This window comes from Sceloporus occidentalis, unplaced genomic scaffold (genome assembly GCF_023333645.1).
Source record: "Sceloporus occidentalis isolate IW3139 unplaced genomic scaffold, rSceOcc1.0.p SCAF_4, whole genome shotgun sequence".
In the NCBI taxonomy this organism is placed as follows: Eukaryota; Metazoa; Chordata; class Lepidosauria; order Squamata; family Phrynosomatidae; genus Sceloporus; species Sceloporus occidentalis.
Genome location: NW_028316984.1, coordinates 86,870,030 through 86,895,377, shown reverse-complemented (window position 1 = coordinate 86,895,377; position 25,348 = coordinate 86,870,030). Strand labels below are relative to the sequence as shown.

The 25,348-nt window shown below is 38.7% G+C and overlaps 1 protein-coding gene across 1 annotated transcript in view; it reads right to left on the bottom strand.

Moving 5' to 3' along the window:
* The window catches only part of DAGLA (diacylglycerol lipase alpha), a 135,438-nt gene that overhangs the window by 32,796 nt on the left and 77,294 nt on the right, over window positions 1-25,348 (bottom strand). Inside the window, exons 3-8 of the mRNA XM_089520751.1 lie at window positions 19,981-20,119; window positions 15,085-15,296; window positions 8,582-8,683; window positions 7,934-8,072; window positions 5,593-5,680; window positions 3,200-3,334 (exon numbers count right to left, since the gene is read on the bottom strand). Coding sequence (XP_089376877.1) covers window positions 3,200-3,334; window positions 5,593-5,680; window positions 7,934-8,072; window positions 8,582-8,683; window positions 15,085-15,296; window positions 19,981-20,075 — 771 coding nt within the window. The 5' untranslated portion in view covers window positions 20,076-20,119. The remainder of the gene's footprint in view (window positions 1-3,199; window positions 3,335-5,592; window positions 5,681-7,933; window positions 8,073-8,581; window positions 8,684-15,084; window positions 15,297-19,980; window positions 20,120-25,348) is intronic.

Below are 25,348 nucleotides of genomic sequence, written 5' to 3'. Positions count from 1 at the left end.
GGGCAAAATTGCAGCGCAGCATCATGGGAAATGTGGGACCTTGGCGATTTGGGGGGTGTACCAGGACAGAAGCAAAGTTGCATTCCACACCAGACCAATTCAGATTGAAATCCAAGTGAGCTTGGAAACAATTTTTGTGAATTCGCTTGTTACCGAATTCATAAAAATGAGGAGTCACTTTGGATTCACTGTGGATGCGCCTTGGAAAGACCCTCCCCATAGAAAGCAATCATGTGTAATAATACAGTGGGCCCTCGCCTTATGCAGGGATCCGTTCCGGATCCCTCCGCATAAGGCGAATTCCGCCTATGCTCAAGCCCCATTGTAAACAATGGAGCTCGTGCACGGTGGCGCGCAACGGGCGCGCGCGCCCATTCAATTGAATGGGACGCGCTGCCCCTTCCGTCCCCCGCGCGCCCTGCGGCTTGAGCGCGTATGCTCAAGCCGCGTAAGGCGCGCCCGCGTCATACGCGGGCGCACTGTACATCATGTTATCATGTGAATTCGCATCATTGGGCCCGCAGTGGCTTCGGATCAGAGCTGCAGATAAACACCATGGTAAACCCTTTCTGAATGCCTTTTACCATGAAAAGCCTATGATTAGACAATCTAACATGAAACAAGAAATAGTGCCAGAAGACAAGACTCCCAGGTCAGATTGTTGAGCTACGGGGGTACAGCAGAGAACAAATATTGAGTAGCACGATGGCTAATGACATAATTGCACTCCAGATGAAAGGATGTTCAGCTCATCATGTGCTCAGAGGTGAAATGAAGGTATGAGGCTGCACAATACATATTATGGGAACATGAAATGTGAGAAGCATGAATCAGAGAAAGCTACGCATAGTGAAACAAAAATGAAACATAAACATTGCAATCCTTGGTGTGAGCAAACTAATGTGGACAGGAATAGGACCTTTTGAATCAGATAATTACACAGTGTTTTACTCAGGAAATGAAAATCTAAGAATAAATGGGGTGGCATTTATAGAGAGGAGAGATGTAGCAAAAAGGATCAAAGGATATAATGCAAAGTCTGACCAAGTAATATCAAATTTCAGGGGAAATCCATCGGGAAAATCCATCAATATAACCATAATCCATGTTTATGTTCCAACAGAGGTTGAAGAAGAAGAAATGGAAAGATTCTATGCTGGAGCCCAAGAGGAAATTGATGACACATTAAAACAGGACTTGTTGTTAATCATACGTGATTGGAATGCAAAAGCAGGAAACAGCAGGATCAGATTGTAGGAACATTTGTCCTAGGATCAAGAAATGAAGCAGGACAGCAACTGATTGAATTTTGCAAGGTCGGCAGTTTGTTCATTGCAAACCCATTCTTCAAGCAACCAAAGAGAAAACTGTATACATGGACATCATCTGTTGTACAATATAAAAATCAAATAGACTACTAATTGAAAGCAGAACATGAAGAAACTCAATTTTCTCTACAAAAAACAAGACTAGAAGCAGATTGTGAAATAGACCATGAACTCCTAACATCAAAATTAGAGAAAAGCTAAAGAAGAACCTGAACTAATCTGAACTAAGCTTAAGCATATGCCTGTAGAATTCATAGATAATGTAAAATACAGATTTACACTATTAAGCCTAATTGGCTGGGAAAAACTCTGGTGTAAAGCTTGGGACATTGTCAGAGAGGAATGCAAAAAGGCACTATCTGCAGTAAAAAAAAAAGAGAGAGAGAAGCAGTGATGGATGACAGATGAAACCTTTCAAGCAGTTAAGAATAGTCAAGAGAGTAAAAGTAAAAAGGTGTGAGAAATAGTGTGAGAACCCTGAATGCAACTGTTCTTTAACTTGTGTGTAGGGACAAAGAGAACGACTAGGCTAATCAATGCAGAGAAATAGAAGACAACAACAAAAAAAGGAAGAACAAGAGACTTCCTCAAGATCTGAGAAATCAAAAGGACATTTAAACCAAGAGTGATGATGCTCTATGACTAGCAGGGGAACATATTACATGGCCATGTAGAAATAAAAAAAGATTATGAAAACAATACGTGGAAGAATCATATAAAAGGTGAAAGGATGGCAGATTCATTAAAAGAAGAACCAGTTGAAGATTAACTTGAAGTCTTAAAAAATTATATGGAGTTGGCATACCACTAGAGCTGCTACAAGAAATCTACTCTAGTTCTAACTAAAATCTGTTAAAAAATATGGCAAACAAAACCATGTCCCACAGACTGGAAACAACATACATTCCAGTCCCCAAGAAAGGGGTCACCAAGGATTGTAGTAACCAGCGAAACACTGCATCTCCTATCCAAGCCAAGTGATGTTCAAAATTCTATGAAGACTTTTATATATATGGAACAAGAAATGCCATCTGTCCAAGATGGATTCAGGAAAGGAAGAGTTTTTATTTGTTGCCAATTATTAGGGCTTTGGCTAATGGCAAGCCTATGAAAGAGAGATCTTAAAGACACTACATCCTTAATTGCCCTACTCAGGTCTTGCAAGCTCATGGATTCCTTGATTAGGTTTGGGTTGTGAAAGCAGAACAGTGAAGAAAGTTGACTGACAGGAAGAAAATCAACTCATCTGAAATGTATTGCTGAAGAAGAGTTCTACGAATACTGTGTACTGCTAAAAAGACAAATAAATGTGCCCTACAGCAAATAAAGCCCAAACTCTCTAGATGCCAGGTTGACTAAACTGAGACTGTTGTACTTTGGCCATATCATGAGAAGACATGATTCACTAGAAAAGCAAATAATGCTTGGGAAGAAAGAAGGTAGGGGGAAAAAAGAGGACGACCACATTCCAGATGGACAGAGTTAATCAAGGAAGCCTGAGTTTAAAAGACTTGAGCAGGGTTGTTGAAGATAGGTTGACTTGGAGATCTCTCACTCATGGGGCTGCCATAAGTTGAAGTCAACATGATGGCAGTTAACAATAACAATATTGAAAAGAATAGTACATGAACCCTAAAAATTATATTTCTCCTAATAACAATTAATTCAAACAATTTCTATAAAACAATGAAAAATTCAAAACAAAGGGGAAAAACAATAAAAAGAATTGCATGATGATGATGACGATGACTGGTCACTGAGGGGTAACTTTGTATTATACCTTAGGGACAGGGGGCCTAGAACTAAATCCCATCATAAAAGATCTCAGTGTTTTTGCAGTGAAAAGCATAAACAATATTCTGCATACTCACTTCATCCAATACTGCACTGCGTTTTGCCCTCTGCCGCTGACGTAGCAGTACTAGACCTGCTATGATATCGGATGGGACTATATCAAGATCTCGGAAAAACTCAGCAAACAAATACGCAATTTCAGAGTAAGCATCCTGAAAAACACAAAGAAAGGAAAAGGAGATACGAATTTGCAATAAGCAACAGATAAAGAATTGGAATTACTTACTAGCCTGATCCTAAAAAAAATTTCAAGTCACTCTTCCACAATACTCCCTCTGAAATAAGAAATCAGCTCTAAACTAATTAGCATTCTGATTTATTGTCCGTATGTTATTTTCAGATTCCATCTAAAACCATAGGAGCTTTTGGTCATGCCGTTATACCCTTCTCCTTCAATGAGCTCCAGGTGGCATATAGAGGTTTACTTCATTTTATCATGGCAACATACAAGGCAGGCTATAATGAAATGGTCTATATTTAATTGCTAGTAGGAGACATACTGAATCAATAGGAACTTCAAAGTCCCTACTCATGTGGCTTCCATTAAAAGTAACAACTAGATTCATGTGGATGACTTAATAGCATTCATTAAGCTTCACAGCTAAATAGATATTTGAACTCAGGGCTCCAAGGCTCTATCCAAGGCTCTGTTCACTTCATTTTAGACACAAAAGCATTTACCTAGGGACTTTATCACACGGGGGGAAATCGGGGGATTCAAAAGGCATTATCCAGGGAAAGATCATGGCTAAGATTATCACATACATCACAGTTAGAGAGGACTTATTCCAGGAATAACCAGCAACAAATAATTCATGGAATTTCCCCATGAATGATTTGTTGCTGGTTATTCCCTGGTTATTACAGGGATAAGCCCTCTCTAATTGTGATGTCATGTGATAATCTTAGCTGTGACTTTCAGACTTTCCCTGGATAATGCCTTTTGACTCTCCCGATTTCCCCCATGTGATAAAGTCCTAGGCCAGTTTCCAGGCTGATGTCCTTGGGAACCTCACAGAAAGTGCCCAACAAGACTGTACATGTACATTTTTGAGCAGCTTCACATCTTATACAGCATTCACGGTTGCTAAAAACAATGGCATACACTCACGATTTCTGCAGTAAACCCATTAGGTATGAACAGATCTGCATAACTACGCACCCAATATCTAATGCCATGCCAGGGAAACCTGAATAAGGTATGACTCCTAAAAATGCCTACACAGGATAGTAGTCCCTAACAATTATTCTCTTTTTCTTATACCACTGTGCTACACAGCACCTTCACTTAATCAATCCCCTTAAAAATTTGTCTCTATCTCTATAAATCAGAAGATTTTATTATTATTATTAATTCACTACTCATTACTTTTAAAGATTATTTAAAATGAAAGCTTTTAATTGTGGTTCAATTTATATCAATCTACTCAATCCCTTTAAGTCCTATTGCCAATTTGATTAGTTTTAGTACTTTCAGGAGGACTTTTACTTTCTTGCAGTTGAATCAACAGCTTAGATACATGGTTCAATTTGCAATAACTATGAAAACAATACTCACATTTTAAAAAAGAGAAATATATTTTTCCTTCTGGTCCATTGCAGATGTACTACATACCCATGGTTAAGATATTGGAACTTTATGTATACTTTTGTAATTGTTCTTGACAATAAGGCATGGCTGACTTGCACTTGCATCCACATGTAATAAGTCCCTAAATACAAAATAGCGCCATGTCCCCTTTTACCATATGCACACACTTCCTCAAGAGGCAGCATGACTGGACATTAAGAACCATTTGAGACCTTTCAACGCATGAGATCAGGAGATTTGTGTGTGTACCAGACCAAAGAGAACTGACTGATCATATTCTACACTAAGAGTTCCATGAAATATTATCTGGAACAAATTTGTCATTGATCTCATTAGCTCTTACATTCCAATGGTTCCAGAACATCTGAATGCAACTGGTTTTATGTGTTTACCATATATAATTGACTATAAGTTGATCTCATGTGTAAGTCGAGGGCAGGTTTTGAGGCAAAAATTGTGGATTTTTATATGACTCATGGATAAGTTGAGTAATGCATGTAAGAAAGGATTTAAAGGTTGAAGCAAAGGAAAACAGTGCTAAAGAACATACAACATTCCAGCAGGCATAACTGTTTGTGGTCACAAAGGCTGGATGGATGAGAGAGTATGGTGGTGGCGGCAAGTGCTTTCAAGACAGATCGCACTTTTGCTTTTCATAAGGGGATGGTTCCTTTTTTTAAAAATAAGAGTTAAAGTACAGAACTTATATTGACCTGTGGATAAGTTGTTTTGGCTTTTTAGGGTCAATTTTTTGACTAAAAATTCTAACCTTATATGAGTATATACAGTAATCTCTGACGAAAAATAACTGTTACTTACTGATTGGGAATCTTTTGTGCGTGTGCAACAAAGGAAAACTTTAAGCCGTCGGGTCCAACTGCTAGCCTGTCCTTCCTCTAAGCGATGTCTTAATTAAGCAGAAAGGAAAATTTTACAAACAGATAGTAATGGTATAAAATTGTGAACAAATTCTGTATTCTATCTGCCCCTAAAGCTTCATACACCTATTCGGAAAGGAATAAGAGACATTAAAAACTGGATACACTCTACAGATACTTAATACAGATTTATATCCCATTCTGGTAAAATCATGGATTAGAGTACTCAAAGCACCAGGTATTATGAATCTAAAAATATAATGAACACATAGACTCTTCTAACCTCTCAAGATGCCATTACTACTAACAACACCAAAGAAGTTCAAAGCAAGAATGTGTGTCATATCAAACTGACATCTTCCTACCTGCAAGTGAAACATTAGGAGTGCAAACATTCAAAGTCAGACTAGCTACTGTGCATATATGCGAATATACAGAGATGTCTTAACTAACAGTTCTCTAAATGAAGTTTCCAAAAATTAACTTTTTGAACCTGTGTCTAAAAGGTGGGGAGAATCCATCTATCACTAATAAGCAGAAATTTTACAAGAAGAAGGGAGTTAGCATTACACTGCAGAGATGAGAGAACATGGTAAGCCAGGAGTGAACAAAGTAAAGTTCATGAATTGCATGTGCCTCCCCAACCCATGCCCATCTATTCAAGTTGTCAAAACTTTATACTTTCAAACCCCCAACCAGTTGCATCTGATTAATGACACTTTGTAGTTTAACTCTTGTTTGGACAGGGGATATGACTGTGGTTTTGAACTATGTCTTGAATGTGGTGCTCTATTACACAATATGATAGAGTTGTTTGCGAGGTGCTGGCAGCCTACTCATTGTTGTGTGTTTACCTGATTGTGCAGTCCTATCCTTACTTTTTATCCTCACTTTTTATAAACTACCATTTGTTTATATTCTCCAATCTGCCTGTACATGAACCTATGGTATAAAACTAAGTTATGTTTTAAATTGGAATTTTGTAATTGTGCTGGCCAAATGGCTATAATAAAGTTATTATTATTATTATACTTTCAAATGCCTTGAGTGTTCCTATTACAAGTCTGATCACGTCCTATGGCACAAGAAAAGTGAAAGTGAAAACAGGACATCAAAAGCCACAAAAGTAAATGGCCTCTGAGGGAGAGAGAAGGCTGACCCAGTACCATCAGGGGCTAGCCTGAAGAAGAAGAGCCCTCCCTCCGGCCCATCTGCCTTGGTCCAGGCCTCAGAGGGAGAGAAGAATGCTGGACCTGATTCCCTCCCTCCCTCACCATTCCCTTCTCCTTTTGTGTCGTGTCTTTTAGATTGTAAGCCTGTGGGCAGGGAACTGTCTGTTATCCCCTCTATTGTAAACCACTCGGATTCCCAGTGATTGGGTGGTATATAAATAAAACCTATTATTATTATTATTATTATTAAATATATATTAACTGGGAGATAAGCTTCACTTTTTTTTTTTTTTTTTTTTGCACAAGTTATATGACTTTTAACTGCTAGTCTCAGTTCGGTTAAGCACAAGTGGAACCTGCAACAAAATGCTGGAGTATAGAGCACTTTTAATCAAGACACTCCATTTTCTGTGTACTAAACATATTCAGTTCTCACTGGGTTATTCTGGAATCCTCTTGCCACAATTCCCCCACCCCCCAAAAAACCATCCATTTTAATTGTGCAAGCATGAAAGTCCTTCTCTTCTTGTTCATGGATGATGTTTTTGTGGCTACATGAGTGTTGAGGAATTCAGAGAACTGAGTTCACTATCACTTTTCATGATGGTGGTAGAAATAATTTCTTTACCATCGTTTTTTGTGGGTTTTTCGGGCTATGTGGCCATGTTCTAGAAGAGTTTCTTCTTGACGTTTCGCCAGCATCTGTGGCTGGCATCTTCAGATAATTTCTCTGAAAATGCCAGCCACAGATGCTGGCGAAACGTCAGAAAGAAACTCTTCTAGAACATGGCCACATAGTCCGAAAAACCCACAAAAAACTATGGATGTCAGCCATGAAAGCCTTCGACTTCACAATTTCTTTTCCCATCCTTCACCCTGGCAAAAAAGAAAGCTCACCACATGCTGTATTGCAAGCTATCTTAACAACCATCCTGAATGAGATAGGAAGTTAATAGAAACAAAGAAAATCCCCTTTATAGGGATTCACAAGATCACGAAGACTCAGTTTCAACCATGAAACAAAATAGAAAAATTAGTTTCGGCACTAGGAATACACACAAGATCCATAATTCCAATTGCTTCAAAGTGCTTCTTTTACACCTTCTTTACCTTAAATTGTATGTCCTTAAGTTACGTTGTCTCCTCTTTGTGGCTCGCAGTTTGACAAAGGTCCGGCCTGTTGGGTCAAAGACGCATAGGACAGTGATGCAGACACTCAGAATCACAACCCAATTGCAGACCACCATTCCTAGTAAAAGAGAGTAGAAAGATTTAAATGTATTATTAATTAGGAGCAGATACTGTCATTTGGTCAATTTGACAAATGCTTTGTGTTTACATTATTTTCTGCAGCAACCCTCTAAGTGACTTTCACCAATCACAAGAAGGCCACTTTTGTATAAAGCTTCTGACTGTCATAGAAATTCTGCATGCAATGAAGGAGGATGATTTATAAAAATAATTTAGAACTACAGGAATACTAGAAACTTCAAAACCAAACAATTTAATGAAATGAATTATGAGTAAATAGTAGTGACTCAGAAAAATTAGAGATATACTATGAGATTGTCCAGTTAACACTTGTGGATTCCAAAGCAGTGGAAATAAAGTGTGCAGTTATCTCTTGAAGCAGCAAAATGACATTGTGATGGAATTAAGTACTTTCATCCATATGCAGAATATTAGAATGATTTAGCTAATAACATCGCAAGTGGGAACATTTATGTGTAATTCATGCAGAAACGTTGAGATACACACCCAAAGTGACACTCTTGGCAGTAACATCATTGCAGGAGCTGTAGTACTGGGTTAACCAAACAATGCCCACAATAGCATAGACAAATTCAATCACCAGGATGGCTGAAACAATAAAAACACAATGCACAATAGTAGTATTATTCTAATAAAATAATACCTTGTTTCAATGGATGTCAAAGACACCCATACTGCTGTCAGTCCCATCACAGCATTTCTTATCAGCTGGTTTCAGGCAGTGCTTACTAATTCACTACAAGAAAGACCAGCTTGTTTCTAAATTAAGTCAAACATAACACTACAGATACCCATCCCTCTTTCAGACGAAAAGATTAAAGAACAAACTTTAAGGTTTTAAAATTTTAAATACAGCAATACTTGAGAAAACATGCAAAAAATTTCAGTGCCTATCCTTCATCCTCTTTTATCATGATAGATACTCCAAATGATCTTTATATCTGGTTTTGCTCTGTTCAATGCCAGCCATATGAAAACAGATTAAATACTGACAATTTAAGACTCTTGAGAGAGAAACTGAATCCAAAATGTTAAGCAGCAAATCTGGAACACATCAACATCCCACTGTTTATTCTGAAAGGGATTTACAATGAACTTTAATCTCCCCTCAGCTTTAGAACTCTCATGAAGATGCACACGAGCATGTCATATATTTTCCTTTAGTTCCAGAAAATTTTAGAGGTGAAGGGATATAGATATATATCATATATAATAATTGACTAGCTGACGTAGAGATATTTGTGAACTTCTTGAGTTTGTGTTCAAATGGTAATTCTGAAAACTTGTAAAAGCTTGTTGAAAAAGTGTACATAATTTTAAATACAATTGTTCACTTAGAATCATAGAGTTGGAGGATACCACAAGGGCCATCCAGTCCAACCCCCCTGCCATGCAGGAAATTTCAATCAAAGCATCCCCGACAGATGGCCATCCAGCCTGTTTAAAGACCTTCAAAGAAGGAGACTCCACCACACTCTGAGGGAGTTTGTTCCACTGTCAAACAGCCCTTACTGTCAGGAAGTTCCTCCTAATGTTGAGGTGGAATTTCTTTTCCTGAAGTTTGCATCCATTGCTCCGGGTCCTGTTCTCTGGAGCAGCATAAAACAAGCTCACTCCCTCCTCAAAATGACATCCCTTCAAATATTTAAACAGGGCTATCATATCACCTCTTAACCTTCTCTTCTCCATGCTAAACATCCCCATCCCCCTAAGGCGTTCCTCATAGGGCATGGTTTACAGATCCTTCGCCATTTTAGTCGCCCTCCTTTGGACATGCTCCAGTTTCTCAATGTCCTTTTTGAATTGTGGTGCCCAGAACTGGACACAATATTCCAGGTGGGGCCTGATCAGAGCAGAATATAGTGGCTTTATTACTTCTCTTGATCTAGACACTATACTTTTATTGATGCAGCCTAAAATTGCATTGGCCTTTTTAGCTGCTGCATCACACTGTTGAACTCATGGTTCAACTTATGGTCTACTTGATTCCTAGATCCCTTTCACAGGTAGTTTCGTTCAGCCAGGTGTCCTCCATCCTGTATCTGTGCATTTTATTTTTCCGCCCCAAGTGCAGTACCTTACATTTCTCTGTGTTGAATTTCATTTTGTTAGCTTTAGCCCAGCTTTCTAGTCTATTCAGGTCGTTTTGAATTTTGATCCTGTCCTCTGGAGTATTAGCTATTCCTCCTAATTTGGTGTCATCTGCATATTTGATGAGTATGCCCCCAATTCTGTCATCCAAGTCATTGATAAAGATGTTGAACAGCACTGGGCCCAGGACAGAGCCCTGTGGGACCCCACTGGTCACTTCTCTCCAGGATGAAAAGGAGACATTGTTGAGCACCCTTTGGGTTCGGCTAGTCAACCAATTACAAATCCATGTAACAGTTACCTTGTCTATCCCACATTTTACAAGCTTGTTTGCAAGATTGTCATGGGCAACCTTGTCAAAGGCCTTACTGAAATCAAGATATACTATATCCACAGCATTCCCTTTATCTACCAAGCTAGTAATTTTATCAAAGAAAGAGATCAGATTTGTCTGGCATGACTTGTTTCTCTGATTATGTGATTATGGAATTGCCATCTAGATGTTCACAGACTCTCTGTTTAATGATCTGCTCTAGAAACTTTCCTGGTATTGATATCAGACTAATTGGACAATAATCTGACATCAATATCAGGAAAGATTCTAGAGCAAATCACTTTTTTCATTCTCAGCCAAACCCTGCTTAGTAATTTTCACAGCATTTCAATCTAAAAAGCCAGAGCTAGCTCCAAGAAGTACTTCAAGAAGTGCCACTGACCTTGTTGTTCTTGGTATAACTATTGCAAGTCTATACAACAAGTCACCTATAAGCAAAACACTTCATCACTCTCTACTTGATACTTACAGCAGTTTAGGAAACATTTAGTTTTTGTTTAAAAAAATCACTTTTGGCACTAATGTGTGCCCTAAAAGAAAAAGAAAAAAGAGGGAAAGAAACTGTACAAGGTTCCTTCTGCCATGCCATGCAAAAATACTGGCGGTATGTCGGGGCAATTTGGTTTGTTGTGTTTTTCAATTTCTCCTGGATGAGAAATTTCCTGAACCAGAAGCTGCATCTTCCCACAAAGAAATCCCCTCCATTCCCACAAAGGAATCCTCCCCAATTCTACATGTATAATCATAAAATTAACATTTCAGAATCAGAACTTGTGCCATGATAATGAGACACTGCTCCTAATATACAACACATATAAAACGCAGCCAAAATTCATCCAGGGCCTTTTTCTTGTAACAAATATGCTGGTCTACATCACAGAGAGGTGGGGGTCAACGTTTGTATACATTCCTCCAGACCAGCACCTCTCTTATGGAAACATCACTTTCTCCTATAAGGCAACGGCCTATCCATTGATAAGCTAGTGCTGCATCCACTGCCATTTTGAGCAAAATTTGGCTTCACTCATTGCAGGGTAATTAGTAAGTAGATCCTGTGGCATCAACAATAGTATGAGTCACAACTCCACTCATTGTACCAACCCAAATGTGTAGATTTAAAGAATCCCTCCTTTCTTTTAGAGGATGAGTGCACCTCCAATATATCATTCCAAAGTGGAAGTATTACTCTAACCTCAAAACAAAAAAATAGAGTTTATGTTATAGTTTTTTGTGGGTTTTTTGTGCTATGTGGCCATGTTCTAGAAGAGTTTATTCCTGACGTTTCGCCAGCATCTGTGGCTGGCATCTTCAGATAATTTCCCTGAAGATGCCAGCCACAGATGCTGGCAAAACGTCAGGAATAAACTCTTCTAGAACATGGCCACATAGCCCAAAAAACCCACAAAAAACTATGGATGCCGGCGATGAAAGCCTTCAACTTCACAGTGTTTATGTTGGTAATGCAGAATATGTGATTAGGAAGCAATGATTATAAAACATGCCAGAATAGGTTTAAAACAGCCATATTTTTTATTGATTGAAGTTCACAAAAGTTTTAGCATGGTATGGTGCTAGGGTCTTGTAACAGAGTAGCTGATGGACCAAGGGAGGCAACGATGCACCCAAAAGTTGGATTAATACAAACGACAGAGACAATAATTTTGGTACCACCATTCGGCACCAACTAACAATGTGGGTGTAACCTACAACCTGGATATGTGATAGGTATGCCAGCCCCATGAAGTTCTAGGATCCTGAAAGTCCTCCCCGCATCCCCCAATTACTTCACAGGATCATCCCACCGAACTGCCATTTATCACTACCAATGGGGCTCAGCCTAATACCTCCAACACTTACTCTTCCAATGAAAAAAGAAACCACCACAAAGGAAATTAGGTTTTCTAACTGTAGGAAGAAGAAATTTAATCTAACTAGTAGACTTGCTACGAGCAAAGCAAAGCCTTTACTGCTCTGAGGCTGAAGGAGAATATGGATAAACTTCCATCTCATCCTCAATAACTTCTGGCCAACTCATGTCCATAGGAAGGTGGTGGGTTAAATTAAAAGAAGACGGGTGGGTAAGTCAGCAACAGCAATGCCTAACTGAACCTGAGCCCTCAATTTATGTTCTGGAAGTGGACCAGAAGGAGAATGATTCTCCACTAGTCCTTTCTGAATTCCCTACTCCTAGGGAGCTAAGTGCATTGACAACTGACTCCAAGGATAGATTTCACATTAGCCAAACAAAATACTGAGCTACTGCTCAGCATTCCCTCTTTGGTCCCCTGTATGACTACCATGATGAGCGCTCCATACCATGCAAGCAGAAATACAGTGTTGCCGTTGCCAGCACCAGTAAGGCTATATCCACTTATCTCTTTTCTCAGAACATTTATCCCAAAGTCACGGAAAAGGGAAAACCATGACCCCACCCACCTCACATGCAGTCATTTATGTGCTGTATTAAAAAGTTTTCCCCTAGTTTGTGAACATTACACGTACATACACATGCACACAAAGATTCTTTAGAAACTATATAACAACTAAAAGCAGTTCCCAAGATGGTATGAGCTGCTATCAAAGGAGAAAGGTGAAAGTCTGATTGCCCAGAGGGAGATTTTAACATAACTTCCTAGAGTGGGGGCTTGGGTTCTCCTTGCTTTTCTCCCTACACTTCAATTTATTTTTATTTTAAATTCTAACACTTCCTTAAGTAGGTTCAAATAAGTTACACAATAAATAGGAAGAGCATACTTTATTTCCTTCATTAACATCCCACACTTAGTAATTAGAAAAATAATAATCACTTCCTGAAAATGAAAAATATATCTAAGTAATGAGTCACTAAAAAAGAATGGGAAATAATATGTTGACCTGCTATAATATATAAAACAAGCATGATGGTCTTTCCCTGTATTCTGTATTCTAACCAAATTCTAAGAATATTTTTTGTTCCACCAGAACAAGATGCTCAGCCCCTCAAATAACCATCAAGTTAAAGAGGACATCTAAATATACTATGTGACATGAATGGAAGGCAATATGTGCAATACAGAAATGCATATTTCTTTTAGAAACACTCCTTGAAGACATGGATGGCATGAGAAGGACTGTAGGAAGAAACGTTGGGTCCTTTGAGATCTAAGCAAATCACCTACATATATCTGGGGAAGAGAAGTTTTAAATGATTGGTCTCTTGTGGCAGTGACAGAGAAAAAACATTTGTGACTACTACTAAAAATTCTAAGGTGCATATGGGAAACAATGAGAGAAACATACAAATGCTCAAGAAAATTATTTTATTATTATTATCATTATTATTAAAAATTTATTTATGTTTCCCCACCTCTCCCGGTGGATCGAAGCGGGGTTATAGACTATTAAAATAATTACATAAAGACTCTATAAAAATATAAAAAGATTACAACAATATAATATCTATTAGTACAACAGTCACATTTTAGATTTAGTTGTCTACATATTAGAATATGCACTGGCTTTTCTACAAATGTATATTAGGGAAGATGGAGAAGGACAATTGTTTCATGCTATATCTGCACTTCTACAGGATAGCAGAGTAAATGTATTTATTACTAGAAGCAATATGCTAAAATGTACAGCCCTTTTTTCTAAAAAATGTAAGAGAACACGTGTTCGGGAAGGTCTCAAATGCAGTGATATGTAAGCAATTGCTTCATTTAACCTGGGTGAGGTGGAAATGCTCCAAAAACATAACAGTAAAAATTTCACAATAGAGCTCTTTACACAGGACAAACTTGACACAGGCTCCATGGCAGATCAGGCCCAAACAAGTTCTACAGATGTAGAAAATGCAAAATGAAATACTACAAATCTGCTGGGTGGGCTCTCCTCTATGTCCCACTTGTGAGGTCAATACACTGCATGGGGACATGGTAGAGGGCCTTTTCAACTGAGGAACCTCAACTGTGCAGTTTTCTTTCCTTAGAGGCCCAACTGGTGCTGAGACTGATTTTATTTAGGTACCAGTTAAAACTTAGCTGTTCACCAAAGCCTTTGGGCTTCACTGATTCCTCTCAAATACTACTGTACGTAGTTTTAAATTGTTTTAAACTTCTAAATCTCATTTAACTCATTATTTTGCTTAATATGTTTTATTTACAATTATTTTATTGTTTTACACAGTTTAAAACTGTTGTTTTCATTTTATCTGTAAACTTCCCTGAGATCCTTTGGATACAGGGCAGGGTAGAAATATTGAAATTAATTAATCAATTACACACTCCACTCTAACAGCATTCACATGGTATGAATCCACATTAAAAAGTGTCCTTAGTGCTTTCAAAGTGTCCTTGAGTAAGAAGACAATTAAGCCAGTAGAAATTTTGAAAAATAGGATTCTCCTCTGCCATATTAATATTCTAAAAGAACTGAATATTCTTATTCTGTAGAAACAGCCGAAGGACTAATTTTTAGAGTGTATGATAATATATATCAGTGTGCTGAAAGGAGAATCATTTCAGAGTGTGACAGATGGCTGCATCAAGGTCATACATTTATAAAGTCCCCTTGTCACAGTACTCACCCAGTCTGACGTACAGCACATATTGCATTGAGTCCCGGGGTTCTGTGTACAGGATACTGCCACGCATGCTGAGCCAGATGATTGCAACTTCTGCGATCATGCAACTGAGCAAAATACCCAAATAGCCTCTCCCGTGGTCCACCAGGTTGAGAGAGCAGGTCTCATTGGGATTGTATGCCAGTCCAAACAGCACAACAGAAAGTATTATAAACCTGACACAAAGAAGCCACATATAATAAATCTTGAGGCATATTCATCACTAAATGTATCAGAAATAAGGAGACAGCATCTTGTGTTTTGGCAATGTTTTGAACATTGCTCTTTGGGAAGGGAAATGTCTTTTCCTCAATTTCTATAGAACTGTTTATTTAAAGCATTATTAAACTAACAGTCATGTGTGCAAGCCCATGCCGGAATAAAACAGTTGGCTTTAAGGTGTTACTGCACTGTTAATATATTATTCATAACATAATTGTTTTGTGAATGTTCAAGAAGCAAATATGACCAGGTTTCCAGATTTAGCTATGAATGGTCTATCACCAATGATACGTGCAAATGATTATGGGTTTCTGAGATTATAGGCAAGTATTACATTTAGCCAACTACAATGTTGGAATTTACAAATATATCATTTATTTGTAGTATACATTTATGTACTGCTCATATAGTAGTTAATTATGATAAATTAATGAAGTCACTTTGTACCTACACACAGAGTTCTGGATGACATCCCAGAACTTACTTTGTGTTCCTCTATGTCAACAGAGAGAAAAAAAGGCTCTTTCAACAGATCTATTTACTTCATCATTGCCATCAGGAGATCTGGAAAAGAACAGTAAAAGCCTGCACATTCTCTCAATTGTCACGAGAGGGCAGACGAAAATGTGGAAGACTCATGCTGTTCACATTCAACAGTTATATGCCAACACAGTTTTTGTCATGCTCGCCAGAACAAGGATACACACATGACATATGAAAACATGCCTGCATTATAAAAGTGAAGCAGTTTAAATTCACTGCATCAAAGATTTCATAACTTTGCTTGCCCTCACAGGAATATTTAAGAACATGCATTCAGCGCATGTGTGTGTACTTGTGTTCCTCCTTCCAGCACCCCTTAGTTCTCTGGCAACTGAACTTTTGAATCCCCATTTTAAAAAGTGTTAATTCTGCCTTCTATACAGCTCTTTGGGATATGAGAGAATAGAGAGTGGCGATCACAACAGCTAGCTATGGGAACAAGCAATATATATGAACTGGTATGAAGTACTGAGATTGGCAGTTATGAGAGGCTAGGTACTTATGAGGAAGATGAAGTCCCTTCACAAAACTAAAACTGCCAGTGAGTTGACTTATCCACAGGTTAATATAACTACTGTACTTTAACTCATAAAAAAAAGGAACCACCACCTGGTGAAACGCAAGAGTATAATCCAACAATATACCAACTGTCATCATCAGACCTGGGAGGGGGTGAAAAATACAGGCACAGTTCCATCAGGTGTGGCTGTGAATTCTGTGACTTACATCACTCTCTTTTATCTTATTTTATTTTATTGTATTTTATTTTATTGTATTCTCTATGTACAGTATTTTTATTGCTGTAACCCGCCCGGATTCCTTGTGATTGGGTGGAATAGAAATAAATAAATAAATAAATAAATAAATAAATAATCCGTCCTAAAAGCACTGATCGCTCCTTCTACTCTCTTATCCATCCAGCCTTTAATGTGAGAACAAATAGTTATGCCTGCTGGAATTTTTTAAGTTCTTTGGCTTAATTTTCCTTTCCTCCATTCTTTAGATCCTTTGTTACATGCCCCTAAGTTTTTCCCTTAACGTTTCCTTGGGTGATACCAAATTCCTTAATTTTGTTCCCAAAATCTGCTCTCGACTTATACATGAGATCGAGTTATAATTGTGTATATATGTTAAATTAAAACAAATCTTGAAAGAAGCTTATAAAAATGTATTAGTGGCTGTAAGCCAAAAAACCTGCAGTAGCTTCCAATTTGTTTCTGACTGAACTCCAAAGTGCTGATTTTGCCTTTAAATCTGTAGTGACCTTAGTCCAGGATGTCTTGAGGACTGCCTTTTCTTGTACAGTCAGTCCTCTGTATCCACAGACCCTTTATCCATGGCTTGAAAATATTCCAAAAAAAGATACAAATTCCCAAAAGAAAGCCTTGATTTTGCCATTATATATAAGGGAGAGCATTTTACTAGGCCACTGTGTTTAATGGGACTGGAGCATCAACAGAATTTGGTATCCAAAATGGGTCCTGGAACCAGACCCCAGGGGATACCAAGGGCCCACTATAGAAGGCTCCCAATGCCTCAGTGAAAACAATTTCTTGCTGGATGTAAAAGCTGCAGAAATGAAGGGTGGGGCTTCTTCAGGTCTAAAGTTGCTTGTTAGTACCAACTATAGTAGATCTACAGAATGAACAAAAATCTGGTAAGTCAACACTTATGTAAATTCCATTAACTCAGTGGATACACTAGTTGGAACTAACAACTGACTTCAGGCTATAGTTGTGGCACCTATGCAATGGAACCTTCCTTAGAGAGACTATTGAACTGAGGCGAGTTATAGACCGCCCATTTGGGGCGGTCTGCACCCGCCCCTTTCCCCGGTGTATTGGGGCCTCAGTGTGCAGAGCGGCAGCCGCTGAGGCCCCGATCCGCCGCTTTTCAGGCTGCGGGGAAGCAGCAAAACGCCGCTTCCCCGCAGCCTGAAAAGGGGTGTCCCTGGGGCTTCAAGCCCCAAGGACACCCCGCGGCGGCGGGGAGAAGGAGAAAGGGGCCGTTTGGCCCCTTTCTCTTTTAGTCCGCTGGGCACAGCCGTCTGAAGGCTGCGCCCAGCAGACTAAACCAGGAAGGAGCTCCGAAATGGAGCTCCTTCCTGCTCCGTGCTCAGGGCACACTAAGCGCCCTGGCGCGGAGCAAGGACGTCACGTCCGTGCCGCCCCGTCTAGAGGCGGCGCGGCCGTGACGTCCTCACGGCGGCAGCCGTATGGAAGGGCCGCCGCCGTTTAGTGCGTGACGAGCACGCACTAGGGTTAGGGCGGTGTGGAAGCACCGCCCTTTTGTAACCCTAGTGCATGCTCGTCACTCACTAAAGTGCCGGTCTGTAACCGGCCTGAGTCTATATTTTGAAGTAGTTTAATGTTTTTATTTTCCAACTATTCTGTGAGGGCATGACCAGAGTAGTTTTCAGATGATTTATCATCTACTGAGAAATTCTGGCATTAGATATGATGCAATTTCTAGTTGTTTCATTTATTGTAAGCACGTTAGTAATATTGTTTACTGTATATATTCATGTATAAGTCTAGAAAATTTAGTCAAAAAATTGACTCCAAAAACCTGAGTCGACTTATCCACAGGTCAATGTAAGAACTGTACTATGCTTTTAATTCTTATAAAAAAGGAACCATCCCCTGGTGAAAGGCAAGAGTGTCATCTGTTCTGGAAGCACTCACACCCCCTCTATATTCTCTCATCCATAAAGCCTTTAGTATGAGCACAAACAGTTATGCCTATTGGAATTTTAAAAGTCTTCTGCCACTATTTTTCTTTGCTTCATCCTTTGCATCCTTTGTTACACACCCCTAAGTTTTACTCTCAACTTATCCATGAGTCATATCAAAATCCATAATTTTAGCCACAAAACCTGGCCTCAACTTATACATGAGGCTGACTTATAGTTGAACATGTACGGTACTTTTTAATTGTTTTTAGCCGGTTTAGAAATAAATTTGGTGTTTTAGCAGCCTTACAGGAAACAGTATGGAACTCTGTCAGTGGGAAAGGTATTTTGATGTGCCCTGAAATGTGCTCTTTATTATGGGAGTACTGCAGTTGCATATGTTTGCACATAGTTCATGTGAACTTCTTCTATGATTATGCCATTTAGTGTCATGTACACACCTATATTATTTTTTTACAGTAGTTAAGAATACTGGTGCCGCTTCTACAATATTGTAAAAATGGTGCATATAAATCAGTAATAATTCCACACTGAGGTCAAAGCCCTGCTTCTTAACATATGACAAAATATTTTGAATATTATTAGTCTGTTATAATTTTTACTTAATTCTATATGAGTGATAAGCACTACAGTTGCAGTAACCCAAAAAGAATCCATCATTCCAATACTCTGTTTAGTTTCCAAGACACATTTCAAAAGCCTATCTTTAAATCCCATTACGTACCCACCTCTTCTCCTGTGGTATGCGTCTCTAAGATTTACTTAAAGCATTTGCTTTCTAGCACTTAGGTCCTGATATGTGGGGTGGGGGGCCATTCTCACATTCCTTTGTTCCTCTCCACTCTTAACAGAGCCTTTTGTTTCCAAGCCAGTTCCAGGTGATAATTGTTACCTATGGCATCCTACATAGCTTGATGTTATAGAAAAGATCATCACCATCTGTATGCACCCCCATGGAGTTTCCATTCTTCACTGAAGGCCTTGTTACATCTCTCACCTTCACTGGAGAAGTGAAGTTGCTGGGGACCTCAGACAAGGCGTTCTATGCAGTAGCTCCTCTGTTTTTATCTTCTTATTCTGCTCTTCCAGATATTTAATTGAATAAGTCTGAATTTAGGTTTTTTTTTTTAAAAAAAGACTCCCCTGTTTTACTGTAATGATTGGTATTCTATGTTTCCAATTTAGTTTGGGAAATGCACTTTACTATATTTAAAATTTATCACAATTTTACTGCACTCAATGAATGTATTACATAAATAATACACAGTACCTGTAATACAAGTTAGTATGAATATGTAGCATTTTGAATATTTTATAGTAGAAGGAGGATGCTACCAACAACTAGAAATTGGAGCAGCAAATCAAAACAAGGAAAGCTGTGTTTTTAAGCTGTTTTCACTTACCATGTGGTATGAAGGAGGAAGAGAAAGATGGCTGGCAAAACAAGGTCATCACTGCCTACAGACCAGCGACGCCGGAAAACCACAATCCCTGGCATGGCTAGTGGGTCTGAGGAGGATCACCAGGCACAACACTCACCTCCTAGAAACACAAACAGCAATAAAGCAAATTTCTTCCAGGTATCACAACAAAAGCTGCAGCCCCCCCCCCCCCCCCAGCTACCTCATTTATTCTTCTTCAAAGGGAAAATTTTACTGAAATCTCACATAATTTTTTCCATACATTTCTCCCAGTCACATTCCATTGTCCTCGGAGACACAGGCTATCCTAAAATCACTCAGTCAGCTTTAAAGTTAGATTTAAAGTTAGATTTACTCATTCACATGACGTTTTGAACCGGTTTGGGAACTGGTTTAAAAGGAGGTGTGCAGTTCTGGGCACCACAATTCAAAAAGGACATTGAGAAACTGGAGCATGTCCAAAGGAGGGCGACTAAAATGGTGAAAGGTCTGGAAACCTCGCCCTATGAGGAACAACTCAGGGATCTGGGGATGTTTAGCCTGGAGAGGAGAAGGTTAAGAGGTGATATGATAGCCCTGTTTAAATATTTGAAAGGATGTCACATTGAGGAGGGAGCAAGCTTGTTTTCCGCTGTTCCAGAGAACAGGACCCGGAACAATGGATGCAAACTACAGGAAAAGAGATTCCACCTCAACATTAGGAAGAACTTCCTGACAGTAAGGGCTGTTCGACAGTGGAACACACTCCCTCGGAGTGTAGTGGAGTCTCCTTCCTTGGAGGTCTTTAAGCAGAGGCTAGATGGCCATCTATTGGGGATGCTTTGATTGGATTTCCTGCATGGCAGGGGGTTGGACTGGATGGCCCGTGCAGTCTCTTCCAATTCTATGATTCTATGAGGTGGTTCACACATGCGCCGGTTTTTCTCGACCTGAATTTCAGGAGGGGGGATGCATATCCCCCTTAACCCAGTTCTTTTGAAAGCAAGACATTTGCCACATATTTTCAAAAGAACCAGGTTATTTTAGGGAGCTGCCAATGGGAATGTGATGCCGATCCCATTCAGGGCAGTCAGGAGGGAGGGGCAATGGGCAGAGGGCGGGCAGAAGGTGAAACATACCCATCCCACAAGTGTTGGCAAACCGCCATTGTTTTCCTCCTTTCAGCGCTTGCAGTTCCATGATACCGACTCCTTAAATCCTGTTAATTCAAATTTCCCGCACTATTAATGGTCCCTTTAAGTCACCACACAGCTGTTTTCCACTTCTGCTCATGAATTGGTTCCCATTTCCCTGTTGGTCAGAGGTCAGGAAAGTCAGGGAGGGGGTTCCTTGGGGGGGGCACAGTATGGTGTAATTTAAAAAAAAAAAAATTGGCAGTTTCTGTGCATTGTTGCATTTGTGTGGGTTTGGGCAGGAGTGTTTCTGGGTGCCATAGGGGATTCTTCCCCGGCATGCATGGATTCATAGCTGCCATACAGGATTCTTCCGTGGCATGCATGGATTTGTGGGTGGCATCAATGAGATCATTGCTGCTATGGGTAAATCTTGGAAGGCATCAATGGGATTGTTGCTGGAATGGGAGATTTGTGGGTGGCATGGAGGGGATTGTTTCTGGTTTTTGCGTGATAATGCTTTAAAAATTGTGCAATTGTTGTTTATTGTTGAACAAGATCTACAATACGTCACAATGACTACGATGCAGGTTGATTGATCGACAGTTTCTTTAAAAATGCCAGCTCTGATCGCCATTTTGAATTGGTTCCAAATTAAATGTGAACATAAAGTGGGTTAAATTGCCACAGAAAGCTTCGATCGTGGCAAACATAGTCTGAATATCTATTCTGTGTCATACAGATGCAGCAATTTGAATCATTCCAATGCAAAAACATGAGTGTGAATGAGGCCTATGGTTATCAAGCAGAAATTTTCTTTATCAAGCAGGAAGGTTCAGCAGAAATGTTCTTTACCAACTATTAACAACTGGTGACGTCCACTTCTAAAAATAGAGATTAGGTAGATCTTCTTACCAAAACTCAATTTCCCTGGGTTCAAATTTTGAGAATATTCCTTTAATTATATATGCATTAGCGAGGACTCTTGTAGTGTGCCATAAAGCCAATGTCTTTGTTCATACCTCAACTAATGGATTAAACTTTGTAATATAATTCAATTCGGCTGTTCCTCTTTCTAGCCATCCTTTGTATTTTCCTTGTTCATGGACTATGACCTGTAAATCCCTCACTATATGTTCAGGGAGGTTCAAATGTTCTGCAACTGGTTTTTAATTTCAGATTTGCCTCCATTAATCCTTTTGCATAGAGACTGTCCAGTTTATCTAATACAGAGTGTAGAGGGGCATTGCTGTCATAATATGGCATATATCACATTGGAGGAAGAGCAAGTACAGTAAATGCATCTCTGAAGTTGTGGGTGATGTTTTTAGCTCTTGTAATATTGCTGCCAAAGTAGATGTTATTATTATTATTCTTTATTTATACAGTGCTGTACATAAAAACAATAAATATAAAAGAGTAAACCTGCCTATGGCGTACAATCTAACCTAGGGACAGAGTTGGTATCTACATTTGTGTAGATTGTGCAGAGTCTCATCCTTGTATTACCAGCCATGTTATGTATCATGTTGTAAGCCATGCTTCTCATATTGCATGTTCTTATAATAAACAACATATTACATGTAATACTAACTAGATTCTATTTCACAACATTATGAGGAAACTTATTATGGAGCTCTGTATTGGAGGTGATACTCTCTGCATGCTGTTGGATGGCATCTAATAGGAGGTCCAGCATAATTATTAATACGTCAATTACACAGTAGATAAAAAGCACCAACCATTGGGGCAGGGAAATATCAAATCATTATAATCTAATATGACTAAGGAAAGAGACCCTCAATTTTTAACAATGGTCACGTACAAAACTGATAGTCAAGAGTCTATATTAATTTTTTTTTAAAACCAGTGAAATCTGTTTGCATAATTATTTGGCATATGTCAGACAGACACACAAATGTTCTTCTTTTATCTAGCTACATACAAAGTTAGTCTCATAAACTTTTATATTAAAATGAATAGTTTACAGCTATGTTACATTTCCACTTACAAAGTAGTGTATATTGCAGATTATCTTTTCCTAAAAACTGCTCTTGTAGAAAAACTCAAATCAGCTTGCTACATACATTGAAAACCTCTGGAATTCTTGAAATTCTTATCTGTAATTTGTCCATTTCAGTCTAGCCAAAGTTTTCTGGAAAAGTGTCAGCTGCTATACCATAGAGCTTGTGACCCAAATTCCAGGCTGCCTCACAGCCTGTCAAATATGTTGAAAAAGAGCTTCCTGAGTGGGTGGCAATTTTTCTATAGGATAATTTTCATGACAGATGAAATCCATCGTGGCCTCATTCATACAAGATCTATATTGCCATACATCCCACCCATCAGGTCTTTCTAGCTTTTGGAAGTGAAGAGAGTCAATGCTTCCAATTCTATGGACTGAGTGTAAATTCTACGCAGAATACTGCAGAGCTCTGATATAGCTAGTTACAAATAACTCTTTATAATTGTCTTTTCAATAACCAAGACACAGTTGATTGTCTTATGATTACTGTATAACACAACAAAAGAAAACAGTTTTCTCTTTGTAGTACAATTAAGTTGTTATGGTACTTGTACAGTTACAAGGGTGTGGCCTCACTAAATGATAAAAGAGGAACATCACATGGTTCAAGTATGGACTCATGCTATGCCTCATGCTGCTGTATCACAGAGAAAATGAAGTAACTGGGAGAAGATTCTGCTTTATATCACAGATCAATGGCTTGGTGCATTCAGATATTTAAAAGTAACTAATGTAACTACTTGCTTGGTTTTTTGAGAGACAAGGAAAATGTCAATTTAAATATACATATAAGGGTAACAAACTACTTTGGGATAAAAACAATAAAGAGAACTAACTGCTTTTTAAATGTAGCTCTAAAATAAAGGTGAATCGCTTCTGAGTAAACATGAGATTGGGCTTTATATTTTAATAGTTTAAAGATATCATAGGTAAGATATACTAAAATCTTTGTGACATGTTCACAGGACTGTCAATAATGAATTGTTTGGAGCAGAAACAATAATGCTGAGTTGAAACAAGAAAGCATACAGCCCAAATTCAAGGCTCTTGATTTTGGTCCCCCAAGATCAACATATGCTACGTGGATGATAGATGTAAAAGCTCCTACTGACCTTAAGGTGATAGTTAGTAGAACTGGGTAATTTGTCAACCAGGAAGCAACTCCTATCTTTTATCTTTTGTGAACCAAAGCACAGTTCATAAGCCACAACAATCACAGTCATTTTTTAATGACTGCAATTACAGAATGGACCATAGAACCATTGGTTTTATCCTAACTTAGACTGTCCATATGTAGAAGGTGTTTAACTAAACAAAGGATCCCTAGAAAGAAAGAAAGATGAGACAATTTTTGCCTGTTCTTCTCCCTGTCAACCCTCATACTTTTCCAAAGGGCCCCCCACATCTCTGGAGCAATTTTTTAGAGGGCATCAGGAGATGCAATAGAAGAGTGAGAAATCACCTTCTCAATGCCTCTGTCAGCAGGAGTATCCCATAAGCTGAACTCTTATACCAGCAGAAGAAGAAAACACAGGATCCAACTTATTCAAGATTTCTCTTCTCTAATGTAAATCAAGCAACACTAATACAGAGTGGCAGATGTGTGCCAGGAGCTGTGATTCCTACTTGTACAACAATTCGTAAGTAACACTTAAGCATCTATCCAGTACTGTGTTTGATCCGACACTTTCCTTTGCCACCTTTTCCTCCAAGGTGGACTCTTTCAAACCATCTGCAATGGAGGTATTCCACATAGCATCCATCGTCTTGGCATACTATAATTTCTTGGAACATATTATCTTACATGCATAGTTATTAAATGTGCACCTATCAATGATGGGTAGAAAATCATCTGGTTCAGAAAACTGATGAACAGTATCAGTGGCATCACTAGGGTGGTGTCACCTAGCGCAGTAATTCATGGTGTCAGCCTCCCATTGACCTCCTCCCATATAGAATCCTTAGTAATGTTTCTTGTACTAATGTTACTCATAAATCATAATTCCCATATACCAGTGAATGTAATGGTAATAGTTGTGACATAAACAACTAGCAAAATAAAATTATACCTTTAAATTACAGTGTCATATGCACAGCTTAAATGTATTTATATGCACATTGTTTCATGTCTTAAAGTGAAAAGTTGGTGAGATGTTTTTAAAGAAAATTTAAAAAGAATAAAAAATTTAAAAATTTTAATTTAAAAAAAAAT